General features: G+C 36.6%; 2 protein-coding genes across 10 annotated transcripts in view; both read right to left on the bottom strand.

Annotated features, from left to right (window-relative positions):
• ern1 (endoplasmic reticulum to nucleus signaling 1) overlaps nt 1-8,225 on the bottom strand; it is a 37,216-nt gene extending 28,991 nt beyond the window's left edge. The window contains exon 1 of the mRNA XM_016504063.1: nt 8,009-8,225. Within this exon, the coding sequence (XP_016359549.1) occupies nt 8,009-8,089 (81 nt within the window). The 5' untranslated portion in view covers nt 8,090-8,225. The remainder of the gene's footprint in view (nt 1-8,008) is intronic.
• Nucleotides 8,226-12,104: 3,879 nt separating this feature from the next.
• tex2 (testis expressed 2) overlaps nt 12,105-26,008 on the bottom strand; it is a 42,460-nt gene continuing 28,556 nt past the window's right edge. For 6 of the 9 annotated variants that reach the window (XM_016504055.1, XM_016504057.1, XM_016504056.1 and 3 more), the window contains exons 3-12: nt 21,374-21,574; nt 20,628-20,943; nt 20,211-20,422; nt 19,327-19,470; nt 19,146-19,245; nt 17,014-17,134; nt 16,260-16,370; nt 15,874-16,083; nt 15,405-15,525; nt 12,105-14,694 (exon numbers count right to left, since the gene is read on the bottom strand). In XM_016504055.1, the coding sequence (XP_016359541.1) occupies nt 14,560-14,694; nt 15,405-15,525; nt 15,874-16,083; nt 16,260-16,370; nt 17,014-17,134; nt 19,146-19,245; nt 19,327-19,470; nt 20,211-20,422; nt 20,628-20,943; nt 21,374-21,574 (1,671 nt within the window). In that variant the 3' untranslated portion in view covers nt 12,105-14,559. The remainder of the gene's footprint in view (nt 14,695-15,404; nt 15,526-15,873; nt 16,084-16,259; nt 16,371-17,013; nt 17,135-19,145; nt 19,246-19,326; nt 19,471-20,210; nt 20,423-20,627; nt 20,944-21,373; nt 21,575-26,008) is intronic. The other 3 variants (XM_016504061.1, XM_016504060.1, XM_016504062.1) reach the window with 3 other exon arrangements.

The following is a 26,008-nucleotide window of genomic DNA, read 5'->3' as shown; positions in this document are numbered from 1 at the left end:
AATAATAATAATACCTAAACATTGCATTTATGTCGTGCAACTTAACTTTCAAGTTTCAGCCTAACTAAAGCTCAAGCATGACATAAGCCTTTACTGTCTTCTTGGAAGGCTTTGTGGCTTTTGTGAGAGGCAAAAATCAGTGGATAGGAAGGTAACTTGGAACAAGAACAAGAGACCATACACAATTTTTAAACACATTTTTCTGAAACATGAAATTAGAGTTATTTGGAGAATTAACCCTCTTAAATGTCCCTATACATACTGGTGTGTGCGTGTGTGTGTGTAAAACTTGTTTTTGATATACCTCATATTCTGTGTGCGGGTCATTTCACAGCAGTGATAGAAATTAATGTGTTCCAATTGTCACGGTGCATGCGGGGAGATGAAAGCGAGGACTCAAGTGCAGGAGAAATGGTTATTTATTTTAGTAAAAAATGAAACAAAAACAAACTCAAACCACCCCGAGGGGGAAAAACAGACAGGTAGGCCTAAAGCTGCAACACATGCAGACACGAAACACACACAATGACAAATGACAGATCAGCACAGGATGACAGACACCAGGAGAATAAATAGGAACCAAACGAGGAGGCTAACGAGGGAGACACAGGTGGAGCAACTTAAACTATAACGAGGTAACAAGATGGGAGGGGCAAGACAGGAGAGAGCACATGGCAACAGACAAACACAACACAAGCCATGTGCTCCCAGAACACAGTCATCTGGTGGCCCACCTGGGCACACCCGCTGAAGACTGTGACATAACCTGCAGTTACAAATGCATAAATAATATTTTGTAATTTTAAACATAAAACATTGAATACTGATATTTCAAATTATTTTAAAAATGAAAAAAAAAAAAACGCCAGCAGGTGGCAGCAAGTCACTGTTAAGAAGTGAGTCATTGTGATTGAATTGAATCATTTAAACGGTTGATTAATTCAGGAACGAAAGCGTTTAGTCTTTCACAAAACATAGCTAACGTAGGGACATTATAATTAGCCACCATATTGATTTACGGTCTTAAATATGTCCAGTCTGGTCCCTGTTTTTATACGGTCTATAAATTATTTGCCTCGATGATTTTTTGTATTCGAGTTACTGTATTTGTACTGATGCAGAATAGTACAGCCTAGCGCATTTCACACAGGCTGCTAGATTCACTTTCACCAGAAAGTCGTGCATGCCTAAGGTTAAAAATAAATGATGTTTATAGTGAATGGCCCTATTTTTACGATTTAGTTTTAATCCAAATGATGCGTGTGCTAAGTGAGTGAACATCAAAGATCACACAACAGAATTGCACGCGCTCTTGCTCTCTCTCTTTCTCTCTCTACCGTTAAGTAACTTGTGCATTGTTTTACTTACTTGTTTTTGACGTATCTGACCGAACTACAAACTTTCCAGTGATGTCTGTGAGAAAGGTATATTCACTCGACAAGCTGCGAATCCACTCAGCATGCTTTGCTTATCAGCTCGCGCACATCAGCTATACAGTCAATACTGAATGTTTAACATTATATTCATTGCATACATGTACTTAGTAGACATCCTTAATCTCGAATAACTCAATTCTGCTGTCTGTTGTTGGTGTTTCATTGTCTGAATATGGCACTTAACACATGCTGTGTGGTATCGGGGAATTTTAACGAGTACGAGCACGAGTACAGGAGCTCAGTATCGGGCCCGATACCGATACCAGTATTGGTAACGGTGCATCCCTGCCTTTAATATACCACCTGCAGCGAGGACACTGGAGAATACATGGAAAGAACATCTAAATCTGACTAACAGGAGCCATTAACATGCCTAGTGTCATGACAGGCACAGGGTGGAGAGGAGTAATTTTGGCCCATTCGTCAACAGACCAACCCAGAACTGGTCAAAAATTTTAGATTAATTTTTTAATTTGAATGACTGGCTGTCAAGCCATCTGTTCAGGACAACACAAACATTTTTGCATGCAGTTATCGCAACATTTTTGATGTTTTTATTTATTTATTTATTTGTTTTTAATTTTAGAACAGTGTTCTAATCTCTTTTCCATCACACTGCGAAGAAAATTGGTTAGCCAATCAGATTTACCCAGATCGCTGCTATTGTGTGAATCTATATACATTTTACACATATGGCTAAGAAACGATATTTTCCTAAGAAACAATGGGAATAATCCACACGAAGAATTTGTCCGTACTTGTGTATTTGGTGCCGTTTAATAAACACCACAGCACAGACAAAAAATTTAACGGGCTGTTTGAAAATATTAGACTACAATTTGACTTCCTATCTTCTCTGTACAAAGCAGGTGTTTTGTAAAAGCAAGAAAAGTTGTGCTGCTTCTTGATTTCCATAAGCCCCACCCAATTTCATGTCAGAGAGTGATTTTGCATTTTCATTCTGCTCTTCCATCTTTTTACACACTGGTGGTCTGAATAGAAAAATGGAGAAAATCACCAGACCACGTCTGAAATCTAAACCTGAACTCTAGACAGACTGCTGTTCAGCCACATTAATTCACAGCGCTTTTCTCAAAGACACCCAACCCTGCTCACCTAGAGAAACTAGTCTGACTCTAGTTTGGGTGAAGGTTCATTCAACAAAGAGACTTTAAAAAATAAATAAATAAAGACACAATACATATTCTTCTGGATCACATGCTGAAGTGATAATCTGTTTTGTTTTTGTAGGTTTAGCTGTTTTAATCTGACGGTTAGCGTCACTGAGTCAGTGCAAACATTACACACCTGTGAGATCTCACACGGCCTCACATGGACCCGATCACCATCGAAATGCAGCAGCACGCTCTTGGTTTCAGGAGAGAACAGAAAACATCCAGAACATCTGCTGGAACCACAGCCGTGACACTCTCACCACGCTTATAACAACACACTGCAAATGCTTAAGGGGCCTTTATTCTGCAGGGTCATTCACATTTGTGTGATGCTGTTAGGAACATATGGGTTAATGGCATGCTCATTTTTTGTCCTACTTATTGAAAAAAAAAATTAAATACAAATGCATTTCAAACATACATTGACTTGAATACACATTTTCTATGATTTAATAAATATTAACTACTAAGAAAAAAACTACTATAAAAAACCAGGGTGATACAACTCCTGAGAAAATCCTCTAAAAAAACATTGACATTGTCTTTTTTATTATTATTCCTTAGAAAAGTTTCATTTTAACAAAATTGCATCACTGATTAATATTTTGAAAACTTTTGTCTGACAAAATCTTATACAAATCTTATACAAGTATGTATAAGTATGTGGTGCAACTGTATATAAGTATTCAAGGTGTAAAGAAAATTATTTTTACACCAGAAAAATGTGCAAACTTTGCAACAATTGCAAACTTTAGTTGATAATGGTATGTGTTATTCAAATTATAATATCATATGAGGTGTTTCTTTAGTTTTTCAACTAAATTTGAACTAGTTTTTTCTTTTTCTTTACCATGGACACTCTTAAATTCCACTGACCCATAAAAATATTGTCACAGTGTAAGTACCAAAATTGTATGCCGATTCTGACAAAAGCTTTTTTTCCTTTCCAAAACATGAATACAATTTTAAGAATAGAGACTGTAATGAGCCACTGATTTTTTGAGCCACTGAGCTTAGCTCTTTCAAAGATGACTCAACTGTGAAGACACTGAAAATCTAACTAAGCCTAATTTAAAATTATGGCATAACAAAAGTTAACTACAAGCACTCATTTATTTAATGAATAGTAAAATGCTCAAAACAAGCAGCTGTTATAAAGCTTAAAAAAACGAGGTAGACATTGCATCACCCAGTTGCATAATACTACATACTCTAGCTAGTGTGTAGTGCAAAACATTTCCGGCAAAGATTGGGAGTCTTATTACATTCAGCTCCCCTCATGCCATTTTTTCCACAGATGTATAAACTACTGCCTGATGCTGGAAGCTTTATAAAACATGTGATTAGCGGGTCCACCCTATCTTAGACTTCCACATCCTCATTCTCCTACTGCACACCAGAAAAGGGAAATATGAGAAACTATTTTAATAGACAATTGCAGTGTGCAACCATTAATGACTACTGCCATACTGCTAAACGTAGATTGAATCCTCTGCAATTAAAACTTTAATTTAAGGATGGCTAGGTTGAGAACACAGTCTCTATGCTTCATTTTGAGACTATATTCACACACGAAAGCAATGTTTATTCACTGAGCCATAGATGTTCATGAGATGTAACCTGCTCTTAAGGTACAAAACTCTATAACATAAATGCACATTCACACCTTTTGGTAACATAGGCCTACCAAACAGCATATTTATGGACACTAGGGTTGCAACAACTAAATAACTGACATGTCATTACTGATTATTCTGAAACATCTGCTGGCAACAGTGACAATAAAAACTCTGGATATAATATATGATTGCTGGGATATATAAAGTTGAAAGCTGCAAAAAAAAAAAAAAAAGTATAACATACTCTAACACTAGAGGACTTTAGCACTAATTGTTTTGTTCTTAGGGCTGGACGATATGGCCAAAACTTATATCACAATATATTTCTTAATTTCGGTCGACACGATATAATTCCGATATCGATATGAACATTATTTAAAAAAAAAAACTGCCAAGAACGCCTACAACAGATGTCTGTGCATACAAACTTATGAAAAATTTTCTCATTTAAAACCATATAATATTTTAGAAAAAAAACGGCACAAATAAATTAATGTTCACTTTTTATTTGTATTTAGCCTTCATACAAACAAGAAATGTGAAATCACTGTCAAATAATCGTCTCAGACTCACCTAATTAATATTAATATCTTTAACTTCAAACTATAGGCTAACATACACTACCAGTCAAAAGTTTTTGAACAGTAAGATTTTTAATGTTTTTAAAGAATTCTCTTCTGCTCACCAAGCCTGCATATATTTGATCTAAAATACAGCAAAAACAGTAACATTTTGAAATATGTTTACTATTTAAAATAACTGTTTTCTATTTGAAAATATTTTAAAATGTAATTTATTCCTGTGCTTTCAAAGCTATATTTTTAGCATCATTACTCCAGTCACATGATCCTTTAGAAATCATTCTAATATTCTGATTTGCTGCTCAAAAATAATTTATTATTATGTTGAAAACAGCTGAATTGAATTTTTTCAGGTTTCTTTGAATAGAAAGTTCAGAAGAACAGCATTTAACTGAAATAGAAATCTTTTGTAACATTATAAATGTCTTTATCATCACCTTTGATCAATTTAAAGCATCCTTGCTAAATAAAAGTATTAATTTCTATAATTTCTTTCCAAAAAAAGAAATCATACTGACTCCAAGCTTTTGAATGGAATAGTGTAGCCTATAATGTTACAAAAGCTTTTTATTTCAGAGAAATGCTGATCATTGGATCTTTCTTCATCAAAGAATCCTGAAAAAAAAAATGTGTACTCAATTGTTTTAAATATTGATAATCAGCAAATCTGCATATTTGAATGATTTCTGGATCATGTGACACTGAAAGACTGGAGTAATGATGCTGAAAATTCAGCTTTGATCACAGGAATAATTTTATTTGTATATTTATAATAAATATTTTAAAATATATTCAAATAGAAAGAAGCTATTTTAAATAGTAAAAATATTTCAAAATTGTACTGTTTTTGCTGTACTTTGGATCAAATAAATGCAGGCTTGGTGAGCAGAAGAGAATTCTTTAAAAAAAAAACATTAAAAATCTTACCGTTCAAAAACTTCTGACTGGTAGTGTAGGCTGATTATTCTTATAGATTGAAAAAAATGTGCTTTAGCCAGTATAAAGAGCAAGAAAAGTGAAAAAAAAAGAGCAACAACAAAAACATGTTGCTGGAGACCGGCTTATTATTGAAAATGCAAACTGATTGTCTGCCAGCAGGAGGTGCTTTGAGAGCGGTAGAACCTTTCTCCAGTAACGGCTGTAATCAAAGCAGCTCCACTCATGAACGCTTCTTTATCAGATAAAATGAAAATGCCATCGAAACGTTTATGGAGACAGTCCTTTCCCTTCAGCGATACATTCATATAAAACACCAGCGCCGTGTTTTGATTTTGAAAAGTGCAGTGCTCATGTTTATTCAACGAAGTCAAACACCACAAATAAATCAATGTATGGGAAACACTGGTAAAGTATATTGAAATATCGGAAATGTGTTTAAAAATCATATCACCGTTATTGAAAAAAATTGTATCACGATACATATTGATATTGAATTATTGTCCAGCCCTATTTGTTCTTTCCCTTAAATTAATTGCATCTACTTAATTTATTCACATTTGCAAGTCACTATGGATAAATGTGTATGTGCAATTAAAATTTTTTTTTATTTAGGTTTACATTTTTGTTGGCACATTTTTAAAAACATAATTGATAAAAAGGTTTAATAACTTGCTCTTTCGGTTTAATGTTGGAAATAAGTTTAGTTGACAAGTTGCATTTCTAACAGGACAGTCTTTCACTTTAGACAGCAGAGAATCACAACAAACAAACAGAAAACATACACATACTTAATTAATTTGTGTTCAGCGACATTATGTCAATAACACAGAGCTGAGTGCCCTCCGCTATGGCCTACCATGGCTCTTTCCACACAAGTTGCTCACATACACCCATGATAAGAGGTGAACATAGCCCTCTACACGCACTGCACCGAGTCTGGCAGCGGCCAGCGGCCATGTGCTCTCTGCCAGAGGTCTGCTGCAATCATGAGTCACTCACTTCCTGGTGTTACAAGTCCAGACAGATATAAGAGCAATATGGAGCATTAATAAGTCAACAGACTTTATTCAAGGTACATGCCATATTGAATTAATGCAGATGAAAACGAGGCTGAGAGAGATCCTACATAACATGTCAATTTCACAACTCACGGCTTTCAAACCTGTTTTAATGTACTAAAAGTGTTTTTGGGAATACGTTTTGTCAGCTGAACAACTGACATGTTGTTAAACAACAGTACAGTCCATTAAAGTGCATCTATTTCACACAGCCTCATTTTCATTTACTGTCAAAAATGTAATATAGCACTACCCTGACTAAAATCTATAAAGAGGAAAACTTGTTAAGAAATTCTTTATGGTTTCTCACTAATGGGATATGCGAGTAGATATGACTTTTAACTGATAATTTATATATAAAATGACCTGTATTTATATTCTGTACTCCTGGAGTATCTTGATCAAAGGTGCAACAGTAAAACTTCATGAATCGACTCTGCTAGGGATTGGACCTTCCAAACTTTCATTTACCAGCCCAGATCTTTATCAACTACTCTACAGCATCTTGCCGATGTCTGTGGATCTTAGTAAAAGTTATCAGATTGAGGTGAAGCATCACTACACCAGGTCTGTGACTACACTGCTGTAATTCTAGTGTGATATTTAATACGTTTGAATAAGAATGTTTTGGAAAGGGTTTGCCTTGAAAGGCTTATACTGGCTGAGATCTAATCCTGTTCTTTGACACTGTAGATAAAGATACTCTGGTTAATTGCCAAAAAAAAGGCACTGCAATACAGTAGAGTACAGAAAAGTCCAGCAAATGATAGGATAGAACTGCATCATAGTACAACAGGATAGGTCAAGCCCACATCTAACAGGGCAATCGAGACATAACTTTAAGACAACTCTGACATTATTGATCATACACAGATCAGAGCTTCAGGATCATATATAACAGCACAGCTTGTTTCTGTAGGCTGTATTTTGTTCTTTGTGCATCTCTGAAGTCTTCATTGTCCATACACTCAGATCAGATAGCAGGCCAACACAGATCAGCCTCATACCTATTTAATGACACCCAAACTAGACTAATAACAAAAAGATTGTACAGGGCCACAGGTCAAAATGATTAGAGATCAGGAGGACGGTAAACAATCAGCAGTGTTTGGACTCATCACAAGGCTCCTTTGACTTCAGGATAAATGTGGTAACCTGCGTTGTAATGATCAGAAGCAGGGTAATCAATCAGTAACTCACCATCAAGCTGCTGTTACTCCAGCATATGATCGCAGTTATAATCCACACCAGAGCCCTGCTGCACACTCCCCACGCCATCATACACACATATAAACACGCGGACCTGTGAATACACGGCAGATATGTTCGCCCAACGGTGGTTTACTGTTTCATTGTACTGTGTACTACTAAACAGACGGGATCAATGCGTTTATCAGCTCTCTTCCTCTACTGCTCCTGCGCCTGCGCACAATACGCTGGAGGCGGGGCTGTGAAAGACGTCCCTTCATCTTCTTCTTCTTCGTCTTCTTCTTCTTCTTCTTCTTCTTTGGAATGTTTTGGCGTATTCCGCACCATAGGCACATACCGCCACCAACTGTTTCTAATCATACATGGATGATAGTCCCGCCTCTATTCATATTTTATGTATTATTATTATAATTTTTTTAATTGTTAATTTTATTTCGGGTTCACCCAAGCTGTATTTCTGGCTGCTGCGTGTTCAGCTCCCATGCCAAAAAAAACAGCTTCGGTGTTCCCCTATTCCTTTGCTTTAATTATTTATTTATGTATGTAACTATCAAATTCGTTTATTTAATCCTGTTTCTACGATATATTCCATTACTATAATATAATAATATATTTATAATAATTGATTAATACCTTCTCTTAATCATTTTCCTAATATCCAATTTATCTTCTTTTATTATTTATTATTACCTTTTAAGTTCTTTATCATTTTAATTCTCTCTATATTATATTTCTGACATTTTAATATTTAATATTACACGTTCAACGGTTTCTATTACCCCACAAAAAGCACATTTACCTGTGTTTACCTATTTTGTATAGTGATGCATTTAGTCCTGTGTGCCCAAATTGTAATCTATTTAAAATCATCATCTTTCCTACATCTTCCAAAATTGTATACTTCTTTAACTGATTAATTAATTTTATGTCACTTCATCTTGGAATGGAAATGTGAATTAATTAATTTATTTAACCTTCAAATAACAAACTGGCATTGTCATCTTTCCATTGTTAAACCCATTAACAATAAATCCAAGCAGCATATAATAAACTCAATGATAATAAAAATAGAATAAAATAAAGTTAAAATAATATCAAAAGCAAAATACAACACAAAATTAAAATACATTTTATATAGGTCAATCTATGTATGCTGCCAGAAGTTTAGTTTTTTTTTAAGTGCTCCTATTATGAGTAATAAAAGGTTCATATTTTGGTTTTGGGAGTCACCAACAACAGGTTGACATGCATGCACGGTCAAAAAACACTTTCATTGTCTTATAATATGCATTCATTTTTAACTTACTTGCTCAAGGACTCCTAAACTATTTGCTCAACCATTAATTTTTCCAAACCCCTCCTTTGCGTGACACTAATCTGCGGTGATTGGTCCGATTGGTCTCATTTTCATTTCATCATGAGCCTGTAATGCCTGATAAAGCAGTGTTTGTGAGCGCAGTGCTGCTTTGTGTACAGCGTTACCGGGGAAACCGCTATTTTTACCGCTCCAAAAGTAGCACCTAGTGGCAAAGAGTGAATTTGCATTTTCATTCAGACCAACGAGAAAAGACCAACAAGTGGGCGGGCAATATGCTAATGTTTCATGTTGACGTTCAAAAATCCATTATAGGGGCACTTTAATTGTTTTATGGATTGAAATAAAATTGTAAAATCATTTTTAAATGCCTTAAAACAAGGAGAAACTTTAACAAATCTACATTTGTGTATATAAAACTTGACTACAATAAACATATTATTGCCCAGAAAATCAATCTCTTTGTTTTGCATAAAGACACCAAATTTAACAATGTAATTGTCAAAGTCAATTAAACAAGTAATAGTACTGATAGTAATAATAAAGTACAGTTCTTACTTAAATATGAAGTTGTCAATATAGCCTTTTGCTATTAGTCTTTCTTTTTCTTCTTGACTACACTTTTTGGCATGTTGTTCAAGATAAATAAATAAACTCTGCTTTAAAATGTTTTAAATAATTAAAATGCTTGTGTGATTTATTGCTAAATACAGATAAAAAAAAAAAAAAACATATCCCCAGCTGCATATTTTTTAAAGTAAGCATCTCAGTATCAGTCTTATTTTTGTTATAAGAGCAGGTACGCCAGTGGTACTTCCAGTTCTTTTGCTGTACTAAACATTATGCTGCTTTAAGTTTCAAACTGGTATTTGTTATCATATTATTTTACTTTATTATCATAATCATAAACATGCTGGTTTGTAGCACAAATAGGTTTACCATTTGTGTTACAAACCACTCTGTTATTCTTCTAGTTGTTTATCTATGGACGCCATCGTATCAGGAATCAAAGAAAATAGCTTAACTTCCATATCGAAGGTGGATACTGATGCATTTATATTTAGTCATTTATTATTATTATTATTATTATTATTATTTATTTAGTCATTTGATGCTTTAAAATAAGGACAATTCATCAAGGAATCATTTGTTAGACTAGTATGGGGTGGGATGAGGACAATCAGACAATCCTGTGAGTGGGCCCAATTAGGTCCTCTGTGGTACAGCAGCACATCCTTCTGTACACAGCCTACTATTGCACATCGTGACAACTGTTACACACACGTTATGCCTACCCCATGCCATGGCACGGCAACATGTTTGTAGGTATATGTATTTGTATTGTATAAACATCATTTTTTTTTTTTTATTGTTTTCTCTTATTACTGTAGTATTTGGAACCACATTTTTTCCTCCACTGACCGCACTGTGTTGAGTGACTGATCGTCTTTCAGCCAATGCAGCTCTGACAGCAATTCAAAGACGTCAGGGCTATGCTGTGATTGGTTACCAAGGCACACGTGAGCCAAGCGGAGCGCAGAGGTTGGTGTCTCCCCGTATAAAGAACATCTCTCTGAACTAGTCTGGAGCTCAGTCCAGTTCATTTCGTACGCTGGAGGGAGTGAAGCTAATATTCAGAACAGCAGTTTAGGTCAAATTACTTGTTTTTCGTCTCACTTCTCCATCAGCAGTTTAGAACGATAAGCCCAAGAGTGATAAAATTGAGGAAAAACAAGTGAACTCTTGTTGTCGACTGATTCAGGTAAATGTAAACTATCTGCTGATAAAAGTGTATGTAATATTAAATTTGACATTTGATTGTATTTATTTAAAATAACTGGAACGTTATTGTAAGCTTACATTTTGTATATTTCGTATGTATGTATTTTACGCTACTTTAGAAATGTGAGCACGTGGTGTGCTCCTGAGCATGGCTTACCTCATTCACCGTGAAATTACATTCAAGAGTATTTTCATAAAGCTCATGTTTGCTAAATTATAATACATCAGTTACTCATTTGTTTTTGTCCCTCTTTTAGGCTTATTTGCTGTTGTAGTGGACTTTGTGGCCAGTGACTCTAGGTAAGACCAGGCCTGACTTCACTGCATCATACATTTTCTGTTTGTGTGGTCTTGAATGATGCGTTTACTGCGTTAGACTGCTGAACATCAGTGATGTCAAGTCAAAATAACTGACAAGACTGGTGAATTTCAACTTAAAGTCTGTTTAATTTTGAAGCTGTTATTAATCTTTAAGATGGCATTTTCTTTTGCAACAGGGAGAGAAGGTGAATTGGAAGAGGCTGAGGTTTGTATGTTCCTCACTATGTTCATTGTAATGGCTGTGTGTGTGTTGCAGATGTACCTGCATAACGTTACACTGTACTGTAATATTTTGTGAATATAACAATTGAACAATCCTGTTTGAGTGTCTGTAAACAAACGAAATAAACCTCTTTGCATGTGTGTCATTTGTTGCAGTGTTTTATGTAAAAAATATTTAAGCACTGTATTTGAACCTGTGGAGGCCCTTCATGGCACAATGGGTCAAGCAACAGTGCAACAGAAAGCTTGTTACAACTGGAGCCTCTTGGATTCCCCCCCCAAGTTGCTCTTTTAAAAGCAGTCGACAACTTGTGTATACATGATTTTCCACGATTGTACTACTATAAAGGGGCACTGAACTGGAGGGTAATAGTGGATCTGAGTAAGGGGCCCATAACGGTATATTTCATTTGTTGCAATGTTGTATATAAGCTTTTTTTATTTTTATTTTTTAACCTGTGGAGGCCCTTCATGGCTCAATGGGTCAAGCAAGGGCTGCTTGTAACTGGAGCCTCTTGGGAGTTGCTCTTTTAAAACCATTCAACAAAAGCTTTGAAAAAATGCCTCTGGAATATTTTTGCAAAAGCAGTTTATCAATTTCCACACACAATCATGTTGTCAATATGGCAGAACACAATATTCAAATGAAGTATTGCGTAAAGGAAACAGCAATTGGCAGAGCGCACACAAAAGATTAACTGAGAATGGCAATGTTGAAGCATAAACAGTGATACAAAATAAACACATTAAAATCAAATTACATGTAGTATTGATGCTTCCACTTGAATGCAAAATGGAGGTGGAAAAAGCCATAATTCACGTTTTCTGAAACCTCAGCGGCAACAAAGATCCAGAATTTGTGGTGTTGGATAGAAAACACTTTTTCAGACCCGTCAATACCTGTTAAGTATCTGATAATGGATGAATGTCAAAACTCATTCATGATATTTTAGATGGCAAAGTTCACTTGCCAGTTATTCAACAAACTACCTACATGATTTAATACACCAATGGCCTGCAAGCGCAGTAAATAATAATAGTAAAAAAAAAAAGTCTACCTGACAGCAACAAAAATAGCAACACTTGACAAACTATGCCAAACTAGGTAGACAAACATATGAACTGTTTTGTACATTCAACAATCTTCTTCACATGTACACAAGACATGAGTTAATCTGCGTTGGAAATAGAATAGCACTTATTTTGAGCCTTTATCTGAAATGCAATGTGAGGTGTAGCCCAGTGGTTCTCAACTGGTTTTGCTTCCGGACCCAGATTCTAGATTGGACATCCCAACACAGTCCAAAACTGATTCTCATTCAAAAAGTAAACAAAAATACCCTTCAAATCAAACACTGAAATATATTAATATTACCATGAACTACCCAACAATATACAAAGTTATTTACAACACAGGCTGAATAAGAAACATTGTGGTCGGCACAAATATATAGATCATATGTAGTCGGGTTGTATTATACACCTTGTGCAGTTTTGTTAATGGTTTTAAAGGCGAGGGCAGGCCACACATTCAGTCCATTAGCATCTGTCTGTTCAATATTCAGTTCAAAAACCCAGAATAGAAAAAATGTAGGTTATGGATAAATTTATGAAAAACACAATGGCTTAAAATTCACATTTGAGTGTAATTTATGTAAAAATGTGAAAGCCTCTTAAGTACTCTTAATCACAGATCTTATTTTACTTGTACAATCATAAAACACCTTTCTAAAAACCAGTAGAAATTACAACCCATGGCGAATTTGCCCTTTCTGGTTGCTCTACAAACAAACAGATCAGTTTGAGTTCTGTGACATGAATTTGTACCAAAACAAGTCAGGGTTGATTAGATGACAAACTCAAACTATACAAAAATATGAAAAGTCTTTCCCCTCTCTTTTAAAAGATTGGCCTATTTATCTTGCTGTCCTAACTTTGCACCTTAATCCCTGCTTTTCTTTGAGAATAGACCTGCGACTCACCATTTGAGAACCACTGATCTACGGCCACTGCAGAGGGGCGATGATTGGAGAGATCTCACATAGAAAGCTCTTGAACCCTATCCTCTAGAATAGTCCGCTTGAGTAGGGATCACTTGGTAGGGATGAAAGGTTATTGGCTGGTGTCCCTCTTGAGCACAGTGAAATTGATCTAATTGCATAATCAGACGCCACACAGATGGCTCAGGCAGCGGTGAATGGAAGAGGATAATGGTGGTACTAGTAGGTCTGTTGTGTCTAAAATTATTTGCTGCTAGAAGCATATGACAATCATGAGAAAATCATAAATGGGTGCAAATCTCAGAAATGCCCCCTTTTGGCTTAAGAGTTTCTGTTAAAATTACCAGATGTATCCGTTACTGGTGTTTGTAGCACGTTCTATACATCCCAAGGATGCACGGCCCCAAATATCGAACCCCTCCAGGTGGTTTGCAGGCACCCTGTCATACCAAAAGTCCAGTGAAAGCCCTCGGGTTGTAATTCATATCTGCCGACCAGACGTTAGGCTTTTGAAGGAAAGAATTTAGTGTCATGTGACACTAGGACGTTTGGTAAGTCAGCGTGCATCAAACAGAGGTAGTGTATACACTTTACCTAGTCTTCTATGTCCTATACTGCTTCTTCACGAGTTGTTCAACATAACCTGTATGCATTTTAGTATTTCACCAAAACCTCTTTATCCTGTTTAAGGGCCAGCAGCATGTGCATTCGTACTGTCCCAAACAAATCAAAAGAAAGCAAGCAAGCAAGCAATATTGTCCTTTCTTTTAGTTATTGATGTGTTCAGATTTGTCACAGCTCTGTTCAATGGGCAATATGGCACCTGTAATTTTCAACTCGGGTATAGTCCTGCCCTCATGGGACTGAAGTGTTTATCTTTTGTTTGATAGAGTAACTAATCTTCACATGTCCTCAAGGGACTCCTCAGGGTCCAAGGTTTCTTCATTCTTCAAGGCATTGGCATTGGAACGCGTGTCCATGGCAGGGTGCATGATAGGCAGCCAGATGTCATCCATATTTGGCATTACAAATATTTTCTGCATAAGGTAATGGAAGCATTAGAGGGTCAAGAAGAGGAAGTAGGAAGACAAAAATAAAAGCCTCATCTAATAAAAGCAATCAAATATGTACCCGAAGGTGCTTGCATGCTTGTTATTCAAATTATACATTCAGAGATCTCATCTGTGAGCTCCTTGTGTACTTATACACAAAATATTTGGCTCCAAACTGGGAATGAGTTTGCAGTTTTTAATTACTGAGAGAAAACCACTAAAGCAGGGAAACTCAGTTTTGGGCCTTAAGGTTTACTTTTTTTTTTTTTTGAGGTTTACTAACCTTGATCAAACTACATTTTAAAGAACTTGATTAGTTTTTTTTTTAGGGGTGTTTGATTAGGTGGAGCTAAACTCAGCAGGAAAGTGAACCTCGAGGGCCAGATTTGAGAACCCCTGCACTAATGAATGGCAATCCTTCCTATCCTATAACACCTTTGAGAAGGCTTATTAATGTAGTCTGATATTAAAATTATGAACTTTATAATTCTATCATTTGTAATATAGTCACAACCAAATTCTTTAAAGTCCTCCTGAAATTGCAAGAACTACAGAAATATTTATGAAAAGAAATGCGCATTAAAATAATGAAATCAAAAATGCATTCATGTTCTTATAATGCAATTATTTTTGCATTCATAATGAAATCCATGGAAAACCATATTAGTGTTCACGTTAAGTTCACATATGCTTACCTGAAACTCCTGATTGAGTTTATTTTCTATCCAGTCGGTCACATGAGCAAAAGTAACCTCTCTCTCACCCAGTTTAGGCCGAGCTTTCAGTTCCAGATGAGGAGGACTTCTGAAACCATACCTGAAATAAACAGAAACATCCACATATGTCCATATTCAAGTCTTTACTCTGAACACTTTATTTCAGGAACATGTTTTACTTTTGAGTTCTAAAAATGTATATACTTTACAGGGTGCCTAATTGTCAGAAAAATTGCAAAAAGACACACAAAAATCTGATTTCATGCGCTTCAACCATGCAATAAAATGTTTAAATGCATTTTAAAATCCAATCTTAGTTTTACAGACAGAGGCACGAATAATGACCAGCAGATGGCATATAAGCAACTTGTAGGACACCCAGAGATACTATCAGACTTTACTTCTGTGCAGTGGTAATGTGAAGAGGATATTGAAGGAAGCGCTATACCATATCCTGTCTGTTGGAGGTGGTGGAATGTTGACAGCTAGTGTTCCTCGACACTCCTGAACCTCCACCGTCAGGAGCAGCGGCGTATTGGACACCTCCTCTATCTTCTTCTTAATGAACTCAGTTTCCGTGGCTTTCTGGAAATACTTAGACTTGGCAATCTTGTCCACAAAGCGCATGATTTTGCTGGGTCGGTGTCCCCCAACATAACTGTGAAGAAAAGAGGCCACGAGCCAGTTATTATGCAGCATGTTCTGCCAGAGTACCTTTATCTCCAGGTGTGCGGACATCTTTAACCCACAGACAGATTCTGTGTCCAAGCTGTTAAACTGGTAACAATATCCCGAATTAAACAGAGAAGGAAATGGCAAGTTCCTCAATCTCACCCTTCCACTCCTGGAATTTCAGGCACTTCCACAGTATCTTCCTCATCAGAAGATCCTGCACTCGATGACTCTTCATCACTGTCGGCCAGGAAGTAAGTGCGTGGTCTGGTTCTGGTCCATGCACATAGACAAACAAAGGCTTAGGCAGCATATTTCTATAACTGGCTTTCTGAAAGCAAGGGAATTTGCAAAGCTGCAACACACCTATACTAAAGTCGACAAACTCCACAGTCAATACACAGTCAAAAAAAAAGCACTTCAAAACAAAGATGAAAGGTCTGTTCTGAACCCCAGTGAGCTGTAACACTTTTAGATATTGTTTTAGATTTATTGTTTGTGTGTTTCACACACAAAGGCAGAACCCACATGTATAAATTGTGGTCGCAATCACAGAATGCAATGTGACGCTCATTCAAGGGCTTGGAACAGAACTTCTGCAAGCACATGCGGGGATGTGGTGGTGTTACAGTGGTGAAGTGTCTGTCAGTTTAATGAATGGAGCAAAATTCTAAGCTGCTGCAATGTACAATACACTGAGAGATTTCAGAAAAACCCTGATTCAACTCACCATTAAGAGTTCACATCCAAAAACAAATCAGTCCAGAGGAAACAGTAAAAAAAAAAAAAAAAAAAAGTGTATGATAATTACATCCAACAGAAAAAATAACCCATCAAATAAACACAAAAAAGGCAGAAGCCCAGATATTTAGAACAAGAGATGAGGAACTTCTGTCTTCTGAAATGTCACTCTTACCCTTCTTTTCCCTGTTCTCCAAGTCCTTCCCCCTCCTTTCCCAGTCTAGTCAGGTTCATCTTGGTTTCAAGAGTCATAAGAAAGGAACCGTTGTATGAGATCTCCAAGTCAAACCAAAGGCCTACAAATGTAAATTCAAACAGTTAGTTTATACAGCGGTCCCAAAATGTATTTGGTCATACCTCCAAATGGATGTCTCAATGTAAGTGCATTTACATAACAACAAAAATGTGTCATTTGCGGTGTCCCACTAATAAAACGGAAAACTCTTCCTGGAGAATAATCATTTCCTGGACAGCTCATTGTGATTCTCTAACTTTAACATATTGAAACACATATCTAAATGATATTATTGATACTTTTTCCATCATTTCACCATCAAGCTTCACTAGCCCAAAAAACATGATTGCTTTGATTCTCTACTATTCTGACACAACAGGCCACCAGTTGCTTGTCCCCTGAAAACCTGCAAAGCACTTCTTTCCTTCACATTTCTCTGATTAGAAAACTCTACATCAAATCAAGCGGTCTGGAATTCTGCACCCAGCATGTGTTTACACTGATTAAATTCATTCAGGAGTCACTAGTGAACCCCCGGCAATCTTAAAAGCCATGCTGTCATGACGCACACTTCCTCCTGAGTGAGCGAAAGGTCACTACTTGAGTTCGCTCCACTCTGATTGGCTCAGAGAGACACTGATCCTCTGAGCTCAGCAGGCTGCTTCCTCGATGACGAACGAGAAGTTTAACTAGCTGGCAGGAGTCTGGTCATTTACCAAATCACACAGACTCACTGTAGGGGTGCTGCTCCATCAGTACAGTGCAGATATAGCCTGACCGAGGCACATCTAATGGTTTTGCAGCAGAGTCCACAGTAAATGATTTGAGTATGTACAGACTATTTCTTTTTTAAAATCAGCAGTAAAAGAGATGAACAAGATCTCATGACACTGCTGAAAGAACCACACTTAAAGTGAAATTTGGGCAGAATGTGTTAAATTTTTTAGGTTCAGTAATTTCACATTAATGGCAATGAATAGGTTCTTTTCATTGCCATTAAAGAGAAATAACTGAACATAAACATAGGAGCCTGATAAAAAAAATGCTAATTTTAGAAGAAAATTTCAAACAGCACTCTTCATACACACACACATATACATATATATACACGATATTTTATCATACATAAATTTACCAGGTACAAAAGGTACAAGTTAGGGACAAAACAAATCTTTAGAGAAAAAGATTAGGAACAAGGACTGATGTATTCAGTCCTGTTCAACTGAATAAAAACAACATTTGCATCCTTTTCCTTAAAGCTTGAAGGATACCACCACAACACCAGGGTGAGTAATATATGACTGAATTTTCATTTTGGGATGAACTATGGAGTAACCACATTAGACTGCATTAATAACTGAATTATTAATGGCTCAAGCCTCCACTTCTAGCTCCAAAATTATATTTTGGAATTAGCAACAGAGGCTTGAGATAAGATCAAAGAAATTAGTCCTTAGCACAAGAACATTTTAAGGACAACAAATTATAAATGGTTAGAAATCCATAATCTGAACAATGTCTTGATGTGCAGTATTGTGCTTTATTTTTTAATAATTGAATGGGTCGTCGTCAATTAATCCTTACGTAGTCCACAATATCCCACGCCCAACAAGCAAACTAGGTGCCAGAGTGTCTGTGGAACTACCTAAACTGAAATTAGCAGCAAAGACACACCAGCAAGATAAGACCGTTTAAGACCCAAAATAATTTTAGAGAACACTGAAACACCCTTTTAATCCTATCATTTATTGTGTGCAATTTTTCCATATAATTATTATCCTTTTATAATTTGTATTAATCTAGGCTCTATAACCTGTACTTTGGTATACTGTAGGTTAAGTGTTTGGTTTAGGTAAAGTCTTTTTTGTATGCACACATGTTGTTGTTTGTAGTTTATGCTTATAAATTCAAGCCCCTAATCATGCTGATTAATTCTGCATACCTGATGTCTGAGACCAAGTACTTATCTTTATTTAATCATAATTATTTATAAATATTTTCTCGTTTGAGCTAATAATTTTTCCTTTATTAGCAATAGTAAGCATAAATCAGGATTACAGAGCAGGCTTTACCTCTGTGATCCACAGATGGTTTGGATGAGCTGAGGATCTTGGGAATAGATATTCCCATGTCCAGCTCAGTGAGGGTCAGTTCATTCATGAAGTATGGAAGCTGTAATAATCAAGACACTAAGTTATAAACAAATACGCAGTCAGACAATCTGGTGTGAGATGTAAACCTATCTGTACTCACCCTGATCTTACTCAGCTTTTTCTGTATCTTTTTGGACACCACATCTGCCCAGTATTTCTCTCCAAGAAAGTCCCAGAACATGCGACCTAAAAGTGTATTGACCCAGGCTTCAGACTCGGACTCCTGCTCACGACTGGCTGGAAACTATGTGACAAACACAACGGGAAACAGATCTTCATTGGAAGACACTAAGGTAATGTCACAGACTACAGAGAGCAGATAGCACTATACCATTTCTTTTTTGACTGGCAATGTGGAGCAATTTCTATTTGTAAAAGATCCCCAAATGATCACCCGAAATATGCCAAAAACGGCCATGTGTTACACTGTGTTAGCATGGTTAATTACAACGCACTGTTTACAGTTATCGGTAAATGTCACATACAACTTAATATGTTACATCAAATTTTTAAATATAAAATTAATTTGTACGATCTCAGATATTGGTTATATGTTACAATGGCTTTGAACATGGCTTAATGGTATATCATAATGGTATATCATAACTTAATGATTATGATTTATGAATGCACTGGCTAGTACACATGAGTCACATGAGTCTTTTGTTGCACCAAAATTATTCAGTAAATGTTTACATTGTTGTTTATGCATGTTATCTTATTGGATTAAAAAATGTATATGGCTCAACTGAGCGTTCAAGTTTTTATGCACATTTTAAGACTTGATGCCCATATTGCCATTTCCATCCAGCATTTTAATGCAATATCCCAAAATTCACATAAAAATATGTGGATGGAAACAAAGTCAAAGTCTGGATGCATGAGTCTCAGTATTTGATAGGCAGAGTTGGTTTAGCTGACGGTTTGTTTTTAAATGAAAGATTACTGCTTTTAGGAAAATGGACACTGTGAAATATTATGTACCTTTTTCACGATTCCCGGGCTGCTTCCAGCACTCTGAACAGGGCTTGTGGTTGGGCTGTCTGCAGACTGGCTGACATATTTGGCCATGTAGACGTTGTATTCCAGAACTTTCTGTTTGACACTGGCATCAAGGTCTTTTTGTCTGGGATGGGACTGGAGCACTTCATCCAGACTGCCACGACTGCTGCTGCGGCTATGAGACAGACAGCCTGCTGAGAGAGATAATACTACTTAATAAATAATTAGAAAAAAAAAAACAAGAGAATAAATGTATGAATAAAACTGTAGTCCATTCAATGGTCCGCATTCAAGAAAAAATATTTACTATGGAACTTTTTTTCACAGACTCTGACGATGCGTGTCTACTTAAAGAAAGTACTAATGATTTGAATAAAGGACCATTTGTAAATTTTTTACTTGTAGGCAGGCCAGAGGGCTTCTTGGCTTCGGATTTCAGCTTGGACGCAAGTAGCATCCTTCTGAACCATTCCTCTTTGTCTCTTCCTGTTCTCCCAAACAGGTACAGCACAGGTTCTGTGTGCACTCTCTTAGGTTCCTCACTAGTGGCTACAGCCTCAGGCCTGTCTCCTGCTGCAGGGGTCTTCTCCACTACGTCAGACTTATCTCCCTGCACTCTGGCCAGGAAGTCATCCTGCTTGGCCAGCTCAATGCAGATGGGATACTTCTTATTCCACACTCTTTTCCTGGCCAGGCTATGAGGCACCAGGTAGATCTGTAATACAAGAACTCAAATGTTCATATAGTATGCATTTAAAGGGTTTAATAAGTTTTGTTTTAAATAGAACGTTTTAAAAAAACGTTCAGATTTCACACTTTGTTCTGTGCAAATGAGATGCTGTATCACAGACGCTTACAGTAAATGCAAGAAAAAAAGTTTCAATATTACTATGGTGCCCTGCTTGTCAGTAACATTTTAAATACTAAAATTCTATGTCACATTCTATAATTCAATTAAAGAAACATTCTGTAATTCGAGTCAAAGAGACACTTTCAAACCTTAATTTACATTAACAAAAAACTAAATTCTCTACAAAACAAAGTTTGAATAGGGCCTGTACATTAAGTGCACTGGGGTAAAATAATTGCAGAAATTCAAAGCAACAAAACAGGTTGTGCACTGAGAGATCGTGTCTACCACCCACCTTACTGTTGGTGAGATCATAGATTTTCTGGCTAACATAGGTGACGTCAGGTTTGAGCTCGTTGAAGGTTGCCCGGCGGGGAATATTGTGGTTAGGTTTGGACAGTCGCAGGACAGAGCCCTCCAGACGCACATACACAGAGTGAGTGAGTGTGGCGTGATAAGTCTCAGGGTCATAGCTGTGGATCTCATTCATCCAACCCTGAAAACATAACCACAGAAATTTTACAACGCAACAAATGGCCCACAAAAAAGAAAAAGTAGTAGTAAATAAGGGGCCAAGCACAATCTACACTGTTGGGTTACAAGCCAGACCTTTAACCATTATGTCACGTCATAATACAGCTTCTACCTTCTGAGAAACATTGCAAGTTGAGAATGCAGTTTTTCTACAAATGCGTTCAAAGTCATGAATGATTCTGGATAAAAAAAAAAACAAAAAAAACAATCCATTCTAAATGTTTCTGTTTAGTTTTTTTCCAATATAAAAGGCAATAACTGCTATCATGATTATACATCGTCCATCAAAACTGACATATTTATACACAGAATCCAAAATTTGTACTCTTGTAAACTGCACACTTTGTAAATACCATATCTGCACCCTTATAACATATCTTTACATTTATTTCAACAATTAAATTTTTTTCCTATACTTCTATTTCTGTATATAGTACATTATTTAATTTCAGTTTTTTTCTTATATTAGTGTTATATTCCATTCCTACTGTGTTATTCCTATGTATGTCTGTACTTTCTTCTGCACTGGTAGCTGCTGTTGTCAAGTCAAATTCCTTGTGTGTGTAAACATACTTGGTAATAAAGCTCTTCTGATTCTGTTTCTGAATAGTAAGTGATTATTTTTTTCTCAGACTAAATAGTACCACTGTGTTCAGTTTTAGAAGTTCGTATCAAACACTTCACCTGAAACATCAAAAAGTTTTTTTTTTTAACCATTTGATAACTCTTATGTAGACCACTTGACCACAATTCAGTCAAAATTTGACAAGCATTCAGTAATTGGCCCCTAAAAGCAAAATGGAGAAAAATACCCCTGAAAAGCATTGCCTGACCAGGACATGTAATTAAAAACACAACAAGGAGTTGGTGCCGACAGCCTCGTGGGCAGCGCGCCGACATATTTAGCTCCGTTGTGCTTCAGGCAACCTTTCCCGATCCCGCCCCCCTCTCTTTCTGGCACTTAGCTTTCTGTCAACTAACTGTCCTATCAAAATAAGGGCAAAAATAAATCTTAAAAAACAACAACAACAAAAACACACTCTACAAGGCCAAAATGAACAAATTATTTACAGCATTGTTAAGTAAACAAGTATGAGGAAGGACTGTACTGCCTTTGTTGGCTGAAGGATGGGCAGTCAGACGAACAAAGGTAGGCCTGATAATATTACACAGCTCAGGCAAAATGACGAAGCACCACACATTACTCTCTTCCAATGAATCAGTCAGGGTAAACGTATAATAATAAACGACCAATACCACCACTGGTGCAAATGAAAATAATTTAATTTTCACTTATTTGTTTGTGCTAAAACGATGATTGAAGTCCATTCACCCCAAGAACAAAAATTATAATAAATATAGAAATATTTGAACTGAAGTAACAGTTTTACTATTATAACTATTTCAGCATCCACCATAGACAACAACTTTGTTTATTCTAAGCATGCGCTGCAGACCGCAGTTATGTGCCGAGTTAATATCACTGCAGCATGTGCTTTTTAAAAATTGGACGGATTTGAACTGTTATCGCTCTTAAGCTGGGGGAAAAAAAAACTTCCCCAGTATAATTAAATTGCAGTACTTACATTAAAAACATCCCTGAATGTTCTAAACCTCTTCATTTGTAAGATTTTACTTCAATCAAGGACCTAGCCAATGATAAGGATAACAGCTTTAACAAAAAACATGATCTCTGGTGCCTCGTTGCTTCAGTTGAGTTTAGATAAATGGCTATGTCAGCAGAGACCAACAAACTAAGTGGTGACTATGATGATAATGAGCCTGATGATGAGCATTCCTGGCTGCTAGTATCAAGTAGTTCATTCTGACTAGGCCTGTCACAATAACTTTAATTATTGAGGTCATGTACATATATTGCGCGATAAGTCGATATATTGATTATTGCGACAGGCCTAATTCTGACATAACATCACTGTGTCCAAACAAGCAAACTATAAACAATAATAATATGCACACTGTGTGCTGTAGTACTATCGAAAAATCATGATCCTAACCTTTATATCCAAACTGAAATCTCAGTTGGCCAGACAATGGTTCATCTTCAATAAATCATGAAAATATTGTTGTCTGGCAGAATGTGAGCCTGAAGACGGTAGTGTACACAGTGAGTTTATGAAAGCTTAGCTTAAAGGTGTGCTATAATGTGCTCATAAATGGCTGTTGAGACAATATTATTGCTTGAAATAAAGTGGAGGATTGAACCCAGATTTGGAAGGTCGATACGTCACAACTATCTCTGGAGACACCTTAGTTTATATTGTTAATTTCTCATAAACGCTCTCTTGTCCTGCATTAAAACATGACAACAACATCCACCATGACCTAGTGTGACTATTAAAGTGTGACTATCATGTGACCATCTTCTATTTCTAGCAAGCAATGCAGAACTGACCAGATCATTTCATTATCAGGAGAAGCCAAACAAGGCCACACTAGATAAGCTGGACATCAGCTTTTTTTGTGAAGGCCTTCAGCCATTCTCAGCAGTGGAACTCTTTTCAAGACTCTGGTTAATTTAACACTCTTCACCCTAGTATGACTTAAATCAACTGTCAATTCAGGAAGCAGTCTACCCACACCATAATAGCTAGGCTTGGCAAAATGAAGTAAGTGTCAACAACAACAGACTTTTGCAGTGTGCGAGGCAGAGAAGCTACATCAGGGTCAATGCTTACTGGATTAATAAGGAGACACTAGACTAGAGATTTGGGGCCATATTCACAAAACATCTTAAGGCTAAAAGTAGCTCATAACTTACCAATTTAGGAGAAAATCTTAAAAATAATGGGTGTGTCAGTCCTAAATTTAGGACTCCTAAATGTTTGCTCTAAGAGTATTTCACAAAGCGCTTTAGCACTAAAACTAGCTCCTAAATCTGTGAAATGTTAGGAGTAGTGAAGAGTCTAAGTCACTAAGACAAAGCCACAAACTATCCTAAAATGGTGGTTGCCGGCAATCTGCCTCGGAACGTAAAGATTTTAGAAACATTTGACGATAATGAGCTTTTGGTTTTGGAGGTTATCCCAACTCCAAATTTTCCTTTGATTATATGCTTGTTTTCATTAACCAATTTTTGTTTGCATGTCTTACTATTAGCCATGATTATTCTACTCTGTTAATTAAAAGGCTGTTTATATGTATATTCACAAATGTTTTACAAGAAGCATACAGGCTGACAATTAGCTGAACATATACATATATATTATATTGTTTAATTAGTGACACTTAGCCTGCATTTTAAAATCTTTATTTGAATGTGGCAATTAACATTTTTATTTTTAAACCTCTACTTGATTATGGCAACATAATATCACGCTCTACAATACTTCTATGAATGAATCCCTGACAGAGACTCCTCCCCTATCAGCCAATCACTGTGTGCATATTTAGTAAGCATGCTGACATCATCCATAGCAACAAGGTCAACTTACTCTTACTTCTCTCTATTCCTTAGTAAAAGTCTGTTTCAGCAACTTTGTGAATAAATTTTAAAAGAAAACTTTTACTGCTATTTAGGAGAACTCTTAGCGGTAAGATAAAATGTTTTGTGAATACGGGCCCAGATGCTTTAGTTTGCAAACCTCTCACAATACTTCAATGTACTTGCGTTACCCTTGGTGATACATATACACAACAATTATCACATCCATGACAAGACTGTAGGAATAGATACAGATAGTTGGCTAAATATGGATTAGTCCCAAGTTCAGACAAATTGACCATTCGCAGGGAGCTTGATTGACAGGCGATCTGACCAATCAGAACGCGTATATTATGTGCCGCCGCTGCTATCCGCCATCTTGCCTGACAGCTACGGCCGGTGTTCTGATGATTTGTGCTACCCGCTCAGATTGTGCTACCTCCCATTAAAAAGATAGGTAGCACAAATCGATAGCGAAAAATGCTACCTATCAGATTGTGCTACCAGCATCTTATTCTTGTGGTTTGAGGCTTTTTTAATGTCCATACCTACCCCTACCCTAAACTTACCCTTAAAGGGGTCATCGGATGCCAATTTTCCACAAGTTGATATGATTCTTTAGGATCTTAATGAAAAGTCTGCCTTAAAGGGGTCATCGGATGCCCATTTTCCACAAGTTGATATGATTCTTTAGGATCTTAATGAAAAGTCTGTAACATCGTTTGGTTAAAATTTCTCAATGGTAGCGTAAAACAACAGCATTTTTCCCCCGTCATAAACAGCTCTTTTCAGAGCAAGCTGTTTTCTTGCATGCCGCTTTAAATGCAAATGAGCTCTGCTCGCCCCGTCCCTCTCTTCCGAGCCGCTCTCTGGGAGATGGTAAACTTTAGCCGCATTCATTGTGAAACTTGCTAACTAGCATGTTATTAGGAAAGGCGATTTGCAAAGATTCAT

The sequence above is a fragment of the Sinocyclocheilus anshuiensis genome, unplaced genomic scaffold, assembly GCF_001515605.1.
Source record: "Sinocyclocheilus anshuiensis isolate Anshui unplaced genomic scaffold, SAMN03320099.WGS_v1.1 scaffold498, whole genome shotgun sequence".
NCBI classification, from domain to species: domain Eukaryota; kingdom Metazoa; phylum Chordata; class Actinopteri; order Cypriniformes; family Cyprinidae; genus Sinocyclocheilus; species Sinocyclocheilus anshuiensis.
This window is presented reverse-complemented; position numbering and strand designations above follow the sequence as displayed.